Source organism: Aptenodytes patagonicus, chromosome 1 (assembly GCF_965638725.1).
Source record: "Aptenodytes patagonicus chromosome 1, bAptPat1.pri.cur, whole genome shotgun sequence".
In the NCBI taxonomy this organism is placed as follows: domain Eukaryota; kingdom Metazoa; phylum Chordata; class Aves; order Sphenisciformes; family Spheniscidae; genus Aptenodytes; species Aptenodytes patagonicus.
Window position 1 is genome coordinate 223,539,361 of NC_134949.1, and position 14,279 is coordinate 223,553,639.

At 44.9% G+C, this 14,279-nt stretch overlaps 1 protein-coding gene across 7 annotated transcripts in view; it reads left to right on the plus strand.

Annotated features, from left to right (window-relative positions):
* TENM4 (teneurin transmembrane protein 4) overlaps window positions 1-14,279 on the plus strand; it is a 624,775-nt gene that overhangs the window by 530,391 nt on the left and 80,105 nt on the right. For all 7 annotated transcript variants that reach the window (XM_076328426.1, XM_076328432.1, XM_076328425.1 and 4 more), the window contains 2 exons: window positions 1,330-1,449; window positions 11,259-11,520. In XM_076328426.1, the coding sequence (XP_076184541.1) occupies window positions 1,330-1,449; window positions 11,259-11,520 (382 nt within the window). The remainder of the gene's footprint in view (window positions 1-1,329; window positions 1,450-11,258; window positions 11,521-14,279) is intronic.

Sequence of the window (14,279 nt, forward strand, 5' to 3'; positions counted from 1 at the left end):
AGACTCCCTGACAAATGGTCTGTTTTCTGTACTGTGGAATATACAACTAGTACAGCCCTTATTAAATAGAAATTATACTTTATCTCCTTGCATTATACAATATCAGATTTTTAGGTGGACTGTAAGAAAATAACTTGATCTTTCCCTGATGATCCGTGTTTGTGAAGTCATCTTTACAAAATATTGCAGATACCATCCTTTGCCTCAGTGAACCAGTAAAGCGACATTTCTCAGTTGAAGTGGGTAGATAGCAAGTGCAGCTGGGATCATTTACTCTAGCTGAGATCTGGTCCTGCACCTGTAGAAACATTGGCTTTCGATCTCTGCTCTCCAGCAGGACAGCAGTTAGGAAAATCACTCACTGGGTCATGTTAGCACACTGACACCACAATTTGCTGTTGCTGCTCAGAAAAATAGTTACCTTCAGCCAAAAATTGGGTTCAGACACTCTCACAGACATGCGATGCTTTGTCTTTATAGGAAGCTCCTAAGGTAGAGGCGTAGTAATGACTTAGAGGTCTGGAAACAGACTTCGGAATAAGAACCTAGAAAATCTGTCTTTGGCTTTACAGCAGATTTTCTGACTGACCTTGGACAACTGAAAATCACTCTGTGCTTTATTTCCTGTCTCTGTAAAATACCTATCTTGCAGTATTAATCAATGTTTGTAAAGATCCTTGAAATCCTTAGATAAAAGAGCACATTACAGAGCACAGAGTAATTGGAATAGATGTAGCCTATACAATAGTGCAATCTACCAAACTTGGAAAGAAAGACGGGAAGAAAAAGCCCGTCTTGTTCGCATGCTCAGTTCCCCAAGCAGGTTGTAGGGAAGCTATCTGAACCTAGCAAATTATCTGTCATGGTTTTCCCAAGCGTGGAAGAAATGAGCCGTCAAGCCTTGGTCAGGGTGCTTCTGTGGCTTTTGTGTCTTAAATGCGCCCATGCAGCGCTTGGTAGTTTTCTGTTCTCTTTGATTCTAAAATGTGCTTTGCCCTTAATTTGGGCAATGTTGTCAAGACACTGTGAAACTTGTTGATAGCAAATTCCAGTGTGATGTTGTGAACCCTACAGAAGTCCACAGTTAATGAAGTATATGTGTAGGATAAAGGTAAACCTCATTTTAGGTATTCAGTGTTCTTACACAACTCCTGAGGAAGTCTTCAAGAGCAGCATCCCACCATCAAGACACACGGCATGGCCCCTAGCTTTCCAGGACATAAGGGCCTGGACTTTCTAATCCATAGGATTCCCAGCCACAGAAGTAGAGGAAAAACCTGATTTTGTCAAAAAACTTACTATATCTTACAATTTTTCTCCTTCTTGCAGACATGCGTGTGTGATTCGAGGCCAGGTGATGACGGCAGATGGGACCCCTCTAGTTGGAGTGAACATCAGCTTTGTCAACAATCCTCTTTTTGGATACACAATCAGCAGACAAGACGGCAGGTAAGATGTCTTTCTAGGATTTACAGTGTTCAAGCAGCAGTTATGGCATTATTACCATCAACACTAAAGAGAAACTCTTTCCAAGAGTACATTTATTGTTGATGCATTTTGAAGATGTTGATGCATTATTGTTAGTTGTTACGGGGCTCCATCTGGCTGGTGACCGGTCACCAGCGGTGTTCCGCAGGGTTCAATTCTAGGGCCAGTCCTGTTCAATATATTTTTCAACAATCTGGATGCAGGAGTTGAATGCACCATTAGCAAGTTTGCTGGTGATACCAAACTGGGAGGTGGTGTTGACTGCCTTGAGGGACAAGAGGCCTTGCAGAGGGATCTAGATAGACTGGAGCATTGGGCAATTATCAATGGCATGAAATTTAACAAGTCCAAAGGCCGGATCCTGCACCTAGGACAGAGTAATGCCGGGCACAAGTCTAAATTGGGAGAGGAGTGGCTGGAGAGCAGCCCTGCAGAGAGGGATCTGGGGGTGCTGGTCGACAGCAGGCTCAGTATGAGTCAGCAGCGTGCCCTGGCAGCCAAGAGGGCAAATGGCATCCTGGGGTGCATCAAACACAGCATGACCAGCCGGTCAAAAGAGGTGATTATGGCGCTCTATTCAGCATTGGTGCATCCTCACCTCGAGTACTGTGTGCAGTGCTGGGCCCCATAATTTAAGAAGGATGTGAAGGTCCTTGAGTGGCCGATGCCCCAAGCCTGTCAGTGTTTAAGAGGCATTTGGACAATGCCCTTAATAACATGCTTTAACTTTTGGTCAGCCCTGAAGTGGTCAGGCAGTTGGACTAGATGATCCTCGTAGGTCCCTTCCAACTGAAAATATTCTATTCTATTCTTATTTTTATTATTTATTATTATTAACTTTGTGATATCACCTAGAATCTTTAGCCAACAATTGGGCAATGCAGTGCCCATGCACGTAAAGAAAAGATGCCTCCCGCTCCCAACACCTCTCTTCTTGCTAATTCGTGTTGAAATGATTAGGAAGAAGTCATTAAGATTACGGTTGTGTTAGAGGCAAGTGCTTAAAATCTGAGCAAACACGCTCAACCAAAACAAAAGCATTGCAAATTGGGAAAGTCTTTCATCTTATCTTTTGTCTGTCAGTGCTAATTGGCTCCCTTTCTTTTAAGAACAAAAATGAAACATAAGGGGTTCCAGCTGCACATGCTGTATGTATTGACTACTAACCACTAGCACTTGGGAGAGGATTTATAGATTTTAGCACCTCTCCAATCCACAACTTTCATTAAAGGTTTGACTTGGCCTGAGAAGGTGATAGGATTATAATGAGAGAGAGGAACATGTGCTTGCAACGTGTGCTTAATGCTGCCTTGTTCATGCTCAGGAGGGTTTGCACCTTCTGTAACACCGATGGTGACTAGGAGGCTTCCCGAGTGATGCTCCACCTCTTGGATGACATGATAATAAAATCTGGATAATAAAAAGGCATCCTAGGAAAACTAGTGGTCTCCTTTGGAAAAGAGTGACTCTGGAGCTGGTGCCTTTGCATTGCCTGTAGCTTAGGCATTGCTACAAAAAGGAGGAGGTCTTGCACGTTTATGCTATGAGTATCTCTGTCAACGTTACTGAACCTACTTTGCGTGAAAGTGAGATCCAAACTGCACTCTCAAGATCAGATTGCTGCGTATAGACCAGCACAAAACCTGTGTCTATTAGGACAGATAAATATGCCTGCAAAATTCCTGGACAATAATGCCTGCCATAACCTTTTTCCCACCTGTTTCCTTGTCCTATATACAATACCCAACTACTATGTGTAATCTTTCATTTAGATTACAAGTACTTTGAGGAAGGGACCATCTCTTTGCTTTGCAGTTGTGCTGTACCTAGCACAGAGGGCCTTATCTTAAACAGCAAACATACCAGTAAGCTAAACAGGACCAGAGCACGGAGGTGAGCGCTGCTATCCCAGCCCTGGACCTTTGCAATATCCGAGTAACTATTTCTTTCCAATTCCCAGGTGGTGAAAGGCAATTCCCCCCTGCTATAAGCCGCCTTCTGCTGGCAGTTCAAGCCAGGGATGTTCCTTTCACACCCTGTCCTTCCCAACCTCCAGCTGAGCAGGGGACCCAGGGCAGAAAGCAATGCAGCTGGAGCATCAGTATGCTCCACCAATCTTCACCGGACTGCTGGTTCCTCGGGGCCTGCTGCCAGCCTCCAGAAGTTAAATTAGTTTCAAGGAGCTCAGTGCTGCAGTTTGCTGACTCAGACCCCAGTAGGTACTCAGCTCCAAATGATAAAAATGACAAGAGATCAGCTATCTCAGACAAGGGAATCTGTTACCAAGTGGGATTCATCCTATAGCTGGGATTTCTGTCGGCAGCTGCCGGTGGTCAGTGTAACCCCAGACTGCGTGGTGTCAGCTCTTCTGATTTCACTTTCTTCACCGTCCTCTCAAATGAACCTGCTTCTCCAGTCTGCTTCTGCAGAAACCTTGTGGAGGTCTGGTGTACGACTGACATTCAATAAATTGTCCAGGTGCAGTGCTGAGTCTCTTGAATCATAAAAATACCTTCCAAAATTGTGTGAGGCATGCGTGCAGATATTTTCTCAAATGAATGGGCACAGCAGTGCATCTGTGTACTCTGGAGGTAATAAACGGACAAGTGAAAGCCCTTCTTTCAAAGAACACCAGAATCCAGCGACTTCCTCAGTGGTGAGGTCTTCTAAAAATTACCCTGAAGTATTTAAGAGCATTAAGACTAAAATTGTCAGGGCAGAAAATGATGTCAGACATCCCTTATTTCTAATCCTAGCCTTGCTGCTGATTTAGTGGGTAGCATTAGATGCATCTCTCAACCATCCTAGGCTAGCCAACCAGCCTGTGAAAAGGAGATAACATTTACTTGCCTTCCTGACTGATTGATATAGCATTTATTAACTACTTTTTGCAAAGCACTTTCAAAATCACATAAAGAATTATTGCTATTACAGTTTCTGTTCTGTGTTTTGATAGTTTTCAGTAATTTTCTGAATAGAGCATGACTCTCTTCTCATCAGCTTTTTCACAGTGCAGTTTTCATGTGATTGAGTTGCTTTGGTTTAAGATGTTGATGCTCTTAAGCAAGAAGTAGCTTCTCCTGAACTACAGTAGCAGACTGCATGCGTTCCCAGTCCACAGCAGTGCACAGTCATATGGAGTCACCTGGACCATCTTCGGTGTCATTCTGGTTTGGAGGAAAAATGGGAGCATGCATGCAAGCAGTTACCTTGTTCCAGGGGTTATGAGATAACTGCATAAAACTCACTGGCTTTATTATTTGGCATATTCACCATAGGAATATATATTTTTGAAAATGTGCACTGAGTTGCCTTAAATTGATTTAGCAAATCAGTTTACTGATAGCAGGGCAATAACTGTGTTTTTAAAGTAAGGGAGTTTAAAGACAGAATTGCATCAGTTTAGCTAGATTGGTTCCTAAGCTGATTTTGTTGCTTTGGGTTTGGTTTGTTGTTTTGAGGGGGTTTTTTTTGGCATGACCAAGTTTCAAAATTAGTATCATAAGTGAAATTTCAGTTTTAAAATTACAGTGAACTGAATTTTTCACGCCTGTAAGTGGGTTGACTGTATTCCAGGTCTCTGCAAGTAGGTTTCACTCCTATTACAGTACTCAGATACAGCCTCTAATAGTGAAATCCTGGTCCTGTTTAAGTCGCATTACTTAGTCTGAGCAAAACTCTGATACCTTCAAGGCTTCCATGTGTTTTTAGCCTAATTATTGTGACACAGAGTTTTTTCAGATAAGAGGGCATGAAGATAAAACGACAGCTCTGAAACTACTCTATTGTATGCATTTCTCTATAAAGCAAAGTTAATAGATGGATCAAAGTATCAGTACTGGATTATAAACCACATTTTTGAATAAAGCTTTAAATTTGATCAAACTGGTAGTTTATAGAGACTGTAAATCCTCAGTATCCCATGGTTGTGGGCACGGTGTTAATAAAACAACAGGAAAGTCTCCAGACTTTTTTGGTATCATGTACCTGCCATCTTGATGAGGAAAGAAACAGGAAGAGCCAGCAGATCAACACCTGGCTCCAAGCCTTCTGTCACCAGCAGAATTTTGGGTTTTTTGATCATGGGTCGGTCTACCGACACCAGGCCTCCTGGCGACAGATGGGGTACACCTGTCTCAAAGGGGGAAGAGGATCTTTGCACAGGAGTTAGCAGGGCTCGTTGAAAGAACTTTAAACTAGATTTGAAGGGATAAAACCAGGCTTGCTAGAGATAAGCCTGGGGGTGGCATACCGAGGTTTGAGGGACGGTGTGCTAGCGAGGTCCTTCAGTCTGCCATCTCAGTCTCCATCTAGGGGATGGAGATCCATGCGGCAGCAAAGACACAAGGGTAATGGATGCATTAGAAACCACGGAAGCGCCTGAGAATGGTCACATAGGAATTAGGGCTTCTCGCCCCAAAAAGGTGGTGGATCAATAGCCCAACTGAAGTGCATCTATACCAATGCACGCAGTATGGGCAACAAACAGGAGGAGCTGGAAGCCATTGTGCAGCAGCGAAACTATGATACAGTTGCCATCAGAGAAACGTGGTGGGATGACTCTCGCAGCTGGAGTGCTGCAGTGGATGGCTATAAACTCTTCAGAAGGGATAGGCAAGGAAGGAGAGGCAGTGGGGTAGCCCTGTACATTGTAGGGAGTGGTTTGATTGTCTGGAGCTTAATGATGGTGACGATAGGGTTGAGTGTTTATGGGTAAGAATCAGGGGGAAGGCCAACAAGGCAGATATCATGGTGGGAGTCTGTTATAGACCACCCAACCAGGATGAAGAGGCAGATGAAATACTCTATAAGCAGCTGGGAGAGGTCTCACAGTCGCTAGCCCTTGTTCTTGTGGGGGACTTCAACTTACCAGATGTCTGCTGGAAATACAATGCAGCAGAGAGGAAACAGTCTAGGAGGTTCCTGGAGTGTGTGGAAGATGATAACTTCCTGACACAGCTGGTGAGGGAGCCAACTAGGGAAAGTGCCCACTGGACCTGTTGTTTACGAACAGAGAAAGACTCGTGGGTGATGTGATGGTTGGAGGCCGTCTTGGGCATAGCGATCACAAAATCATAGGGTTTTCAATTCTTGGAGAAGTAAGGAGGGGGATCAGCAGAACTGCTACCTTGGACTTCTGGAGGGCAGACTTTGGCCTGTTTAGGAGACTGGGTGACACAGTCCCTTGGGAGGCAGTCCTGAAGGGCAGAGGAGTCCAGGAAGGCTGGACGTTCTTCGAGAAGGAAATCTTCAAGGCGCAGGAGCCTTTCGTCCCCATGTGCCGAAAGACGAGCCGGCGGGGAAGAAGACCGGTCTGGCTGAACAGAGAGCTTTGGCTGGGACTCAGGAAAAAAAGGAGAGTTCATGACCTTTGGAAGAAGGGGCAGGCCACTCAGGAGGACTACAAGGATGTCGTGAGGTTATGCAGGGAGAAAATTAGAAGGGCCAAAGCCCAACTAGAACTTAATCTGGCTACTGCCATAACAGACAATAAAAAATGTTTCTATAAATACATTAGCAACAAAAGGAGGGCTAAGGAGAATCTCCATCCTTTATTGGATGTGGGGGGAACATAGTGACCAAGGATGAGGAAAAGGCTGAGGCACTTAATGCCTTCTTTGCCTCAGTCTTTAATAGTAAGACCAGTTGTTCTCCGGGTACCCAGCCCCCTGAGCTGGGAGACAGGGACAGGGAGCAGAATGAAGCCCCCATAATCCAAGGGGAAATGGTTAGTGACCTGCTACACCGCTTAGACACACACAAGTCTATGGGGCCGGATGGGATCCACCCAAGGGTACTGAGGGAGCCGGTGGAAGTGCTCACCAAGCCACTCTCCATCATTTATCAGCAGTCCTGGCTAACCGGGGAGGTCCCAGTTGACTGAAGGTTAGCAAATGTGACGCCCATCTGTAAGAAGGGCCGGAAGGAGCATCCAGGGAATTACAGGCCTGTCAGTCTGACCTCGGTGCTGGGGAAGGTTATGGAGCAGATCATCTTGAGTGCCATCACGCGGCACGTACAGGACAACCCAGTGATCAGGCCCAGTCAGCATGGGTTTATGAAAGGCAGGTCCTGTTTGACTCATCTGATCCCCTTCTATGACAAGGTGACCTGCTTAGTGGATGATGGAAAGGCTATGGATGTTGTCTACCCAGGCTTTAGTAAAGCCTTTGGCACCGTTTCCCCCAGCATTCTCCTGGAGAAACTGGCTGCTCATGGCTTGGACGGGCGTACTCTTTGCTGGGTAAAAAACTGGCTGGATGGCTGGGCCGAAAGAGTTGTAGTGAATGGAGTTAAATCCAGTTGTCGGCCGGTCACGAGCGGTGTTCCCCAGGGCTCAGTATTGGGGCCAGTTCTGTTTAACATCTTTATCAATGATCTGGACAAGGGGATCAAGTGCACCCTCAGTCAGATGACACCAAGTTGGGCGGGAGTGTTGATCTGCTCGAGGGTAGGAAGGCTCTGCAGAGGGACCTGGACAGGCTGGATCGATGGGCCCAGGCCAACTGTATGAGGTTCAACAAGGCCAAGTGCCGGGTCCTGCACTTCGGCCACAACAACCCCATGCAGCGCTACAGGCTTGGGGAAGAGGGGCTGGAAAGCTGCCTGTCGGAAAAGGACCTGGGGGTGCTGGTCGACAGCCGGCTGAACATGAGCCGGCAGTGTGCCCAGGCGGCCAAGAAGGCCAATGGCATCCTGGCCTGTATCAGGATGGCCTGTATAGTGTGGCCAGCAGGAGTAGGGAAGTGATTGTGCCCCTGTACTCGGCCCTGGTGAGGCCGCACCTCGAATACTGTGTTCAGTTTTGGGCCCCTCACTCCAAGAAGGACGTGGAGGTGCTGGAGCGTGTCCAGAGAAGGGCAACGAGGCTGGTGAGGGGTCTGGAGAACAAGTCTGCTGAGGAGCGGCTGAGGGAACTGGGGTTGTTTAGCCTGGAGAAAAGGAGGCTGAGGGGAGACCTCATCGCTCTCCACAACTCCCTGAAAGGAGGTTGTAGCGAGGTGGGGGTGCATCTCTTCTCCCAAGTAACAAGCGATAGGACGAGAGGAAACGGCCTCAAGTTTCGCCAGGGGAGGTTTAGATTGGGTATTAGGAAAAATTTCTTCACTGAAAGGGTTGTCAAGCACTGGACCAGGCTGCCCAGGGAAGTGGTTGAGTCACCGTCCCTGGAGGTATTTAAAAGACGTGTAGTTGTGGTGTTTAGGGACATGGTTTAGTGGTGGACTTGGCAGTGGTAGGTTAATGGTTGGACTTGATGATCTTAAAGGTCTTTTCCCAGTCTAAACGGTTTTATGATTTGATGATTCTACATTCAGCAACTTTGGCATGGCTCTCTCAGAAAGACCAAAGACATGGACTTTCAGAGCAAAGATATGAGAAAGGGTTACACTTTTCGGGGGGGGGGGGGGGGGGGTTGAGCCTGCTTTGTGGATAAATAGAGAATTTCATCCTTAGCCCTGTCTCTCCAGAGTCTTTTAAGAAAAACAGAACAATATGACTGTACAACAAGTATGATTTTTTTAGTGATAAAAAAGACATCAGAGATCAGCAGCAAAACCAGAAATAAAATTATCTCATTCCTTCTATCCCAAGATGGTTTTGCCCTTGTTAAATTTAATTTCACTAAGGGAAGCTGGGAGCAGGGTGTTTTCAGTTTGCATTTTTCTTTTTGGTTTTGGTTTTAGCTTTTGTTCAGTTCATCAAGGTAACTTCAAAGCTGCACCCTGTGACTCTGGGAAAAACTTCATGAGCAACAGTGCCTGCTAAAAAATACTGCGTGTCTCTGTTTTCACAGCTGCTGGAGCCTGACATAGAGGTGGGGCTTTCCCTTCTGTATCCTGTTTTGGGGATGCAGGAGAGGCAAGGATGTTTCCCCTCAGCAGGTTACTATCCCTGACCCAGGCTCAATGAAGCCAAGAACTGCTCACAAAGGAGTGAAACGGAGGTGTCTCCAAATAAAACTTCTTTCCCACTTGCCTAAAAACTTGTTGAGCATCGTTTGTAATGTTTGTTTCTTTCCTCCCGTTGCCCCTTTCAGTGCCCAGATTCATGCAGAGCAAGCTTCTCCCTCCTAGCTGAAGGGCTTGCCAAATGCTAATTGACTGTTAAAAATGTTCTCATCAAAGTACAAATGCTGCGCAGCTTTGCTGGCAAAGACCAGCAAGTTACTCGTCAGGCTGTTGCAAGCCAAGCTCCATAGGTCTGGGAAGCTGATGCCCCGACTTGAGTGGTAGAATAAACATGTCTTTAGCTTTTTTAAATGCTTTCCACTCCCTCCCGTGGACTCAATTTAACATTCTTTCCTGAATAACTTTCTTTTCATAATTATATTTACTAAATGGCACCTCAGTCTATTGTCCATAAAAAAAAAAGGTTCTCCTGAATGATTGCTTGCCAAAGATTTTTTTTTAGAAATAGTTCGTAGCCGTTGTTGCTCCTCTGGGATTTTTGCAGCCGATCTGAAAGCCTTATAATTAATTTTAAAAAGAATTTTAAATACTTTTTTCAGCTTCTTTCTTACCTTGTAATTACAAGGTGCATCAAGTCTGGCTTTGGGCTGTCAGAGTGGTTTCAGATCGTGGTTCTCAGGCAGAGAGAAGTACTTAAGCACATGGCTCTTAAGCACGCGAGCAGCTCTGCTGAAGCCAGCGAGCCTATTCACATGCTTAAAATCTGTGTGAGACTGTCATACTCTAGTGCCAAGCATCGAAAGTGAGAAGCAGGGATGAGAAAACTTTCTTTGCCTGAAACGCACATTTGGCATTGCAACTGAATAGATACTGAGAAGAAAACAAAGCAGCAAAACGAGAGTCTTTAAATTGTGATGAAATCCCTTCCTTTCTCAGTTAACACCTCTTTTTTGAGTCTATACATAGTAGATACACCCTGTAGTACTTCATAAAATCTCCATCTCTGACAAGATGTGAAGTTTAAATACAAAACTAAGAAAAACCCCAAAACCTTATCCCACCATCTTTACATTAAGAGGAGGAATATTTTCCTTATTGAGCTAACGTCTTTTCATACAGCTCTGGAGGGCTCTGTTAGTCCAACGTAATGTTATCCAACACTAACACAGGCAGAAAAGCCACTTGGCTGGAGGTAGCACAGGGCGAAGTTGGAGACCACAGGCAGTAGGTGATCTGCCCTGCTCTGAATGATTAAGAGTCAAAAAAGACTATGATGTGCTGAGTGCTGTGGTAGAGACCGCCTGCATGGTGTTCATTTCTTCCCTGTGCCTAGGGAAGGCATGGACAGTAGGCTCAGTCCATGACTGGGCTCCACATGTTCCCTGGGTTGCATTAGGTATTAGTCAGGTTAGCAGTGATGCCAAGACAATTTATATGGTGGTGTGTCAGAGAAACCACGTTCCAAATAGTTTGTTTCATCATGTGAATTGATCCGATCTGTGGCTGCATTTGGATGATAAATACTTTAAAAAAAAAAAAAAGAAAAAAAAAAAGAAAATGAATATGTATGATCAAATAACACTAGAAAAGCACTAACAAAGATAAACATTGTCTCAAAAAAAGGGATGGGTATGTTTTTAATGTACATGGGGACAACACGCAAAGAAGCTGAGTTTGTACTCCTGCCTCTGCCGCTTGCTCTTACTCAACTAAAGCCTCTTCGGGCTGTAGGTTTTATACTTGTAAAATGTGGGTGGTGATATTTCTTGTGATTATTTTTCTGGGGGTCCTTGCTAGGGAATTGTTACAAATAGGCAGGACGGTGCTTGCACTAACTATGTATTCCGTCTCTTAAAACAGCTTTGATCTCGTTACCATTGGTGGGATCTCCATTATCCTGCACTTTGAGCGGGCTCCCTTCATCACCCAGGAGCACACGCTGTGGCTGCCGTGGGATCGCTTCTTCGTGATGGAAACCATAGTCATGAGGCACGAAGAGAACGAGATCCCAAGCTGTGACCTCAGTAACTTCGCCCGGCCCAACCCCGTGGTCTCCCCATCTCCTCTGACAGCTTTTGCAAGTTCCTGCTCAGAGAAAGGTCCTATTGTTCCTGAAATCCAGGTATGAATCATCTGAGCCGAGGAAAAAATAATCCATCTCCTTTCTGTGCTTCTTTTGCCTGCTTTGAGCAACACGAACGCAGCTGTTCTGTGTCTTTCTCTATTCCCCTGCTTTGCTAAAAAGAAGCATTCCCCATTTGTTGCACCACTGTCAGACGTTTGCCAGGAGTGCTCGCTCACAAACATGCACTTAGCCAGAAGGTTTCTTTTCCCTTATCCCTGAGAGATGGAGGCAAAGCACTTGTGGCTGACAGCAAAAACCTACGTTGGCTCTGCTTTGCTTTCACCTCTCATCCGCAGGAGGTGGGCTGGGACCCTCGTGTGACCTGCAACAAGCCTTTGGGCAGCCCTTTGGCATTCAATATGCCCAGCGCGAGGCTGATGGACCGCTTACGCTCTAATGCTGTTCACGAGCAAATTTCACCCACTGGGCATTACGGACCTCAGTGGTGGAGTATCGGGTGTGAACTTTCTCAGGGTTTGAAGGCATACCCCTCACTCCACAAAAGCTGCTGAGATGTGCGGTCAGCCAGCAGACGGCTGGCAAATGGCCAGCCTGCGGAGCACCTGGGTTTTATTGCATTTCATGACATTTGGGATCGATGAGCAAAGCGAGAGGGTTACTTTTAGTTTCTCATCCCCGTTTTCCTTTTTTAAGGAAGTGTGAGCCAGATAAAGTAGTTTAACAACCTGCTGTGGATTCAAAGTATTTTGCCAAATGGAAAGTTGGGTTTTAAACTGAAAAGTCCAAACAACTGAATTACCCATTTTCCTTAAAAATACTCACTGTGTTGAAATATATGGATGTAGCAGCATTCAAGCTTTCCTTTCTTGAGCATGTTATTCCCTGGGTTTTAGATGCCAGCATTCGGCATGTCCTGGGTATTGCTTTTAATGACAAATAATAGTCTGCCAAGGTAGAAATAATAACAAGTGTAGCGACAAATTGTGTGCTTCCCTCTTGACTCCGGTGGGGTTGCGGTAGCGTTAACGAGGAAGGAAGTCACTTTATATCTTCTAATTTTAATACACCAGGTACTGAACCCAGCAACAAATAAAGCTAGTGGTCTCTTTACCTTTCCCTCTGGACCTAATCCTGTGATCCTTTCTCACACTAATTTCCAATTACAGTCACTGGGTTTGTCCCAGCATAATTACTAATTAAGTCCCATATCTTGTAAAGTCCATCAGACTGCAAATTCTTGCTTCAGTTTTCACATCTCTTTTTTCCTAAACCAACAAACACCATCAAAGGTAATGTTCAGCGCTACCTGGAAAAGAAGCAAATATCTGATACAGTGCAACTATAATTATAACCTCGCTCATTATTTGGTAGGATACTCATTAGATTGTGTTAATTATATCTATTGAACTAAAACATTTTAAAATTCCTCTTCAATAAGAGTGTGTGTCTGTCTATCGACTGTGAAAGCAGCTGGGGATGTAAATCATAAACAATGGTTTGATACAGTTTCTTGACTATAGATCATAGAATCATAGAATAGTTTGGGTTGGAAGGGACCTTTAAAGCTCATCTAGTCCAACCCCCCTGCCAAGGACAGGGACATCTTCAACTAGATCAGGTTGCTCAGAGCCCCGTCCAACCTGACCTGGAATGTTTCCAGGGATGGGGCATCCACCACCTCTCTGGGCAACCTGGGCCAGGGTTTCACTACCCTCATCGCAGATGTTTAGTGCCATTTGAAATGTCCTGCAGATATCCTGCTCAGCCTCCAACTGCCAATCCAGAATGATCCCCCTATCAGTGTCCTGCATTATATCTGCCAACCCCTTGTGAATGTCACAGATAACTTGGACATCCCAAATCGCACTAGACGTCTGTAGTGATGGAATCTAATTAAGACCTAACTGGGATTCATTTTGAGATTATGGCACCTAAATAAGGTGTTCACGTGCAGTCATCCAGATGTGTGCTGGATGACCGAGCTCCCATTAAAGCTGACAGAAATCTAATCAATACTGTCAGTGGAGCCTACAGATCAATTAAGCTGGCCATCTTGAAGGTATCTGGTTCCCACTGACGGTATCGGTTAAATCTCCACTGACTATAGTTGATGCTTACATGCCTACCTCACATGCACACACATATGTTGACATCTGGATTTAGACGCCTTAAATTGGGATTGAATCCTGCTCTTAAGTTTACGTGGCAAGAACAATCTTCTAAAGAGCCCATCTCTGCTCATTGGCCATGAAGAGACATAGAAGAGTAGATCAGAGGAGACTTCTAACTTTTAGGTCCCTAAATTTAGATAAGATGAATCTCATATGTGATGAGCAGTACTTTTCCCACATGCCAAATGATTGAGCTAAAACCTGTAAAACTGTATTCCTCCTCAAATATTGACAGCTGAAAGTTAACAGCATTTGTGGTGCATGAGTATACAAGAGAATCTGATTTTATGGCAGAGGCCTGACTGTACTTCAGTTCATAAATGAACTACTTTTCATTCCTATACTGGATATACATACAAAAAAAAGTAACCTAGCTGCCAGTTACTGCAGCTGCATTTTATAATGCGCAGTTTTCAGTAGAGAAATGTTAAATATAAAAGGTGTGAGCACATAGCTGGGAGGAGGCGACAAGTGGATGGCAGGGCTGGGAAAGAGATTTTGACAAGTGGGCAGATAGGAACCTCATGAGCTCCAACAAATAAATGTCGTGTCCTCTACCTGGATGCATTCAAAAGACCAAATATTACATTTTAAGTGTTTGATTCAGGTACCTAAAGACAGATT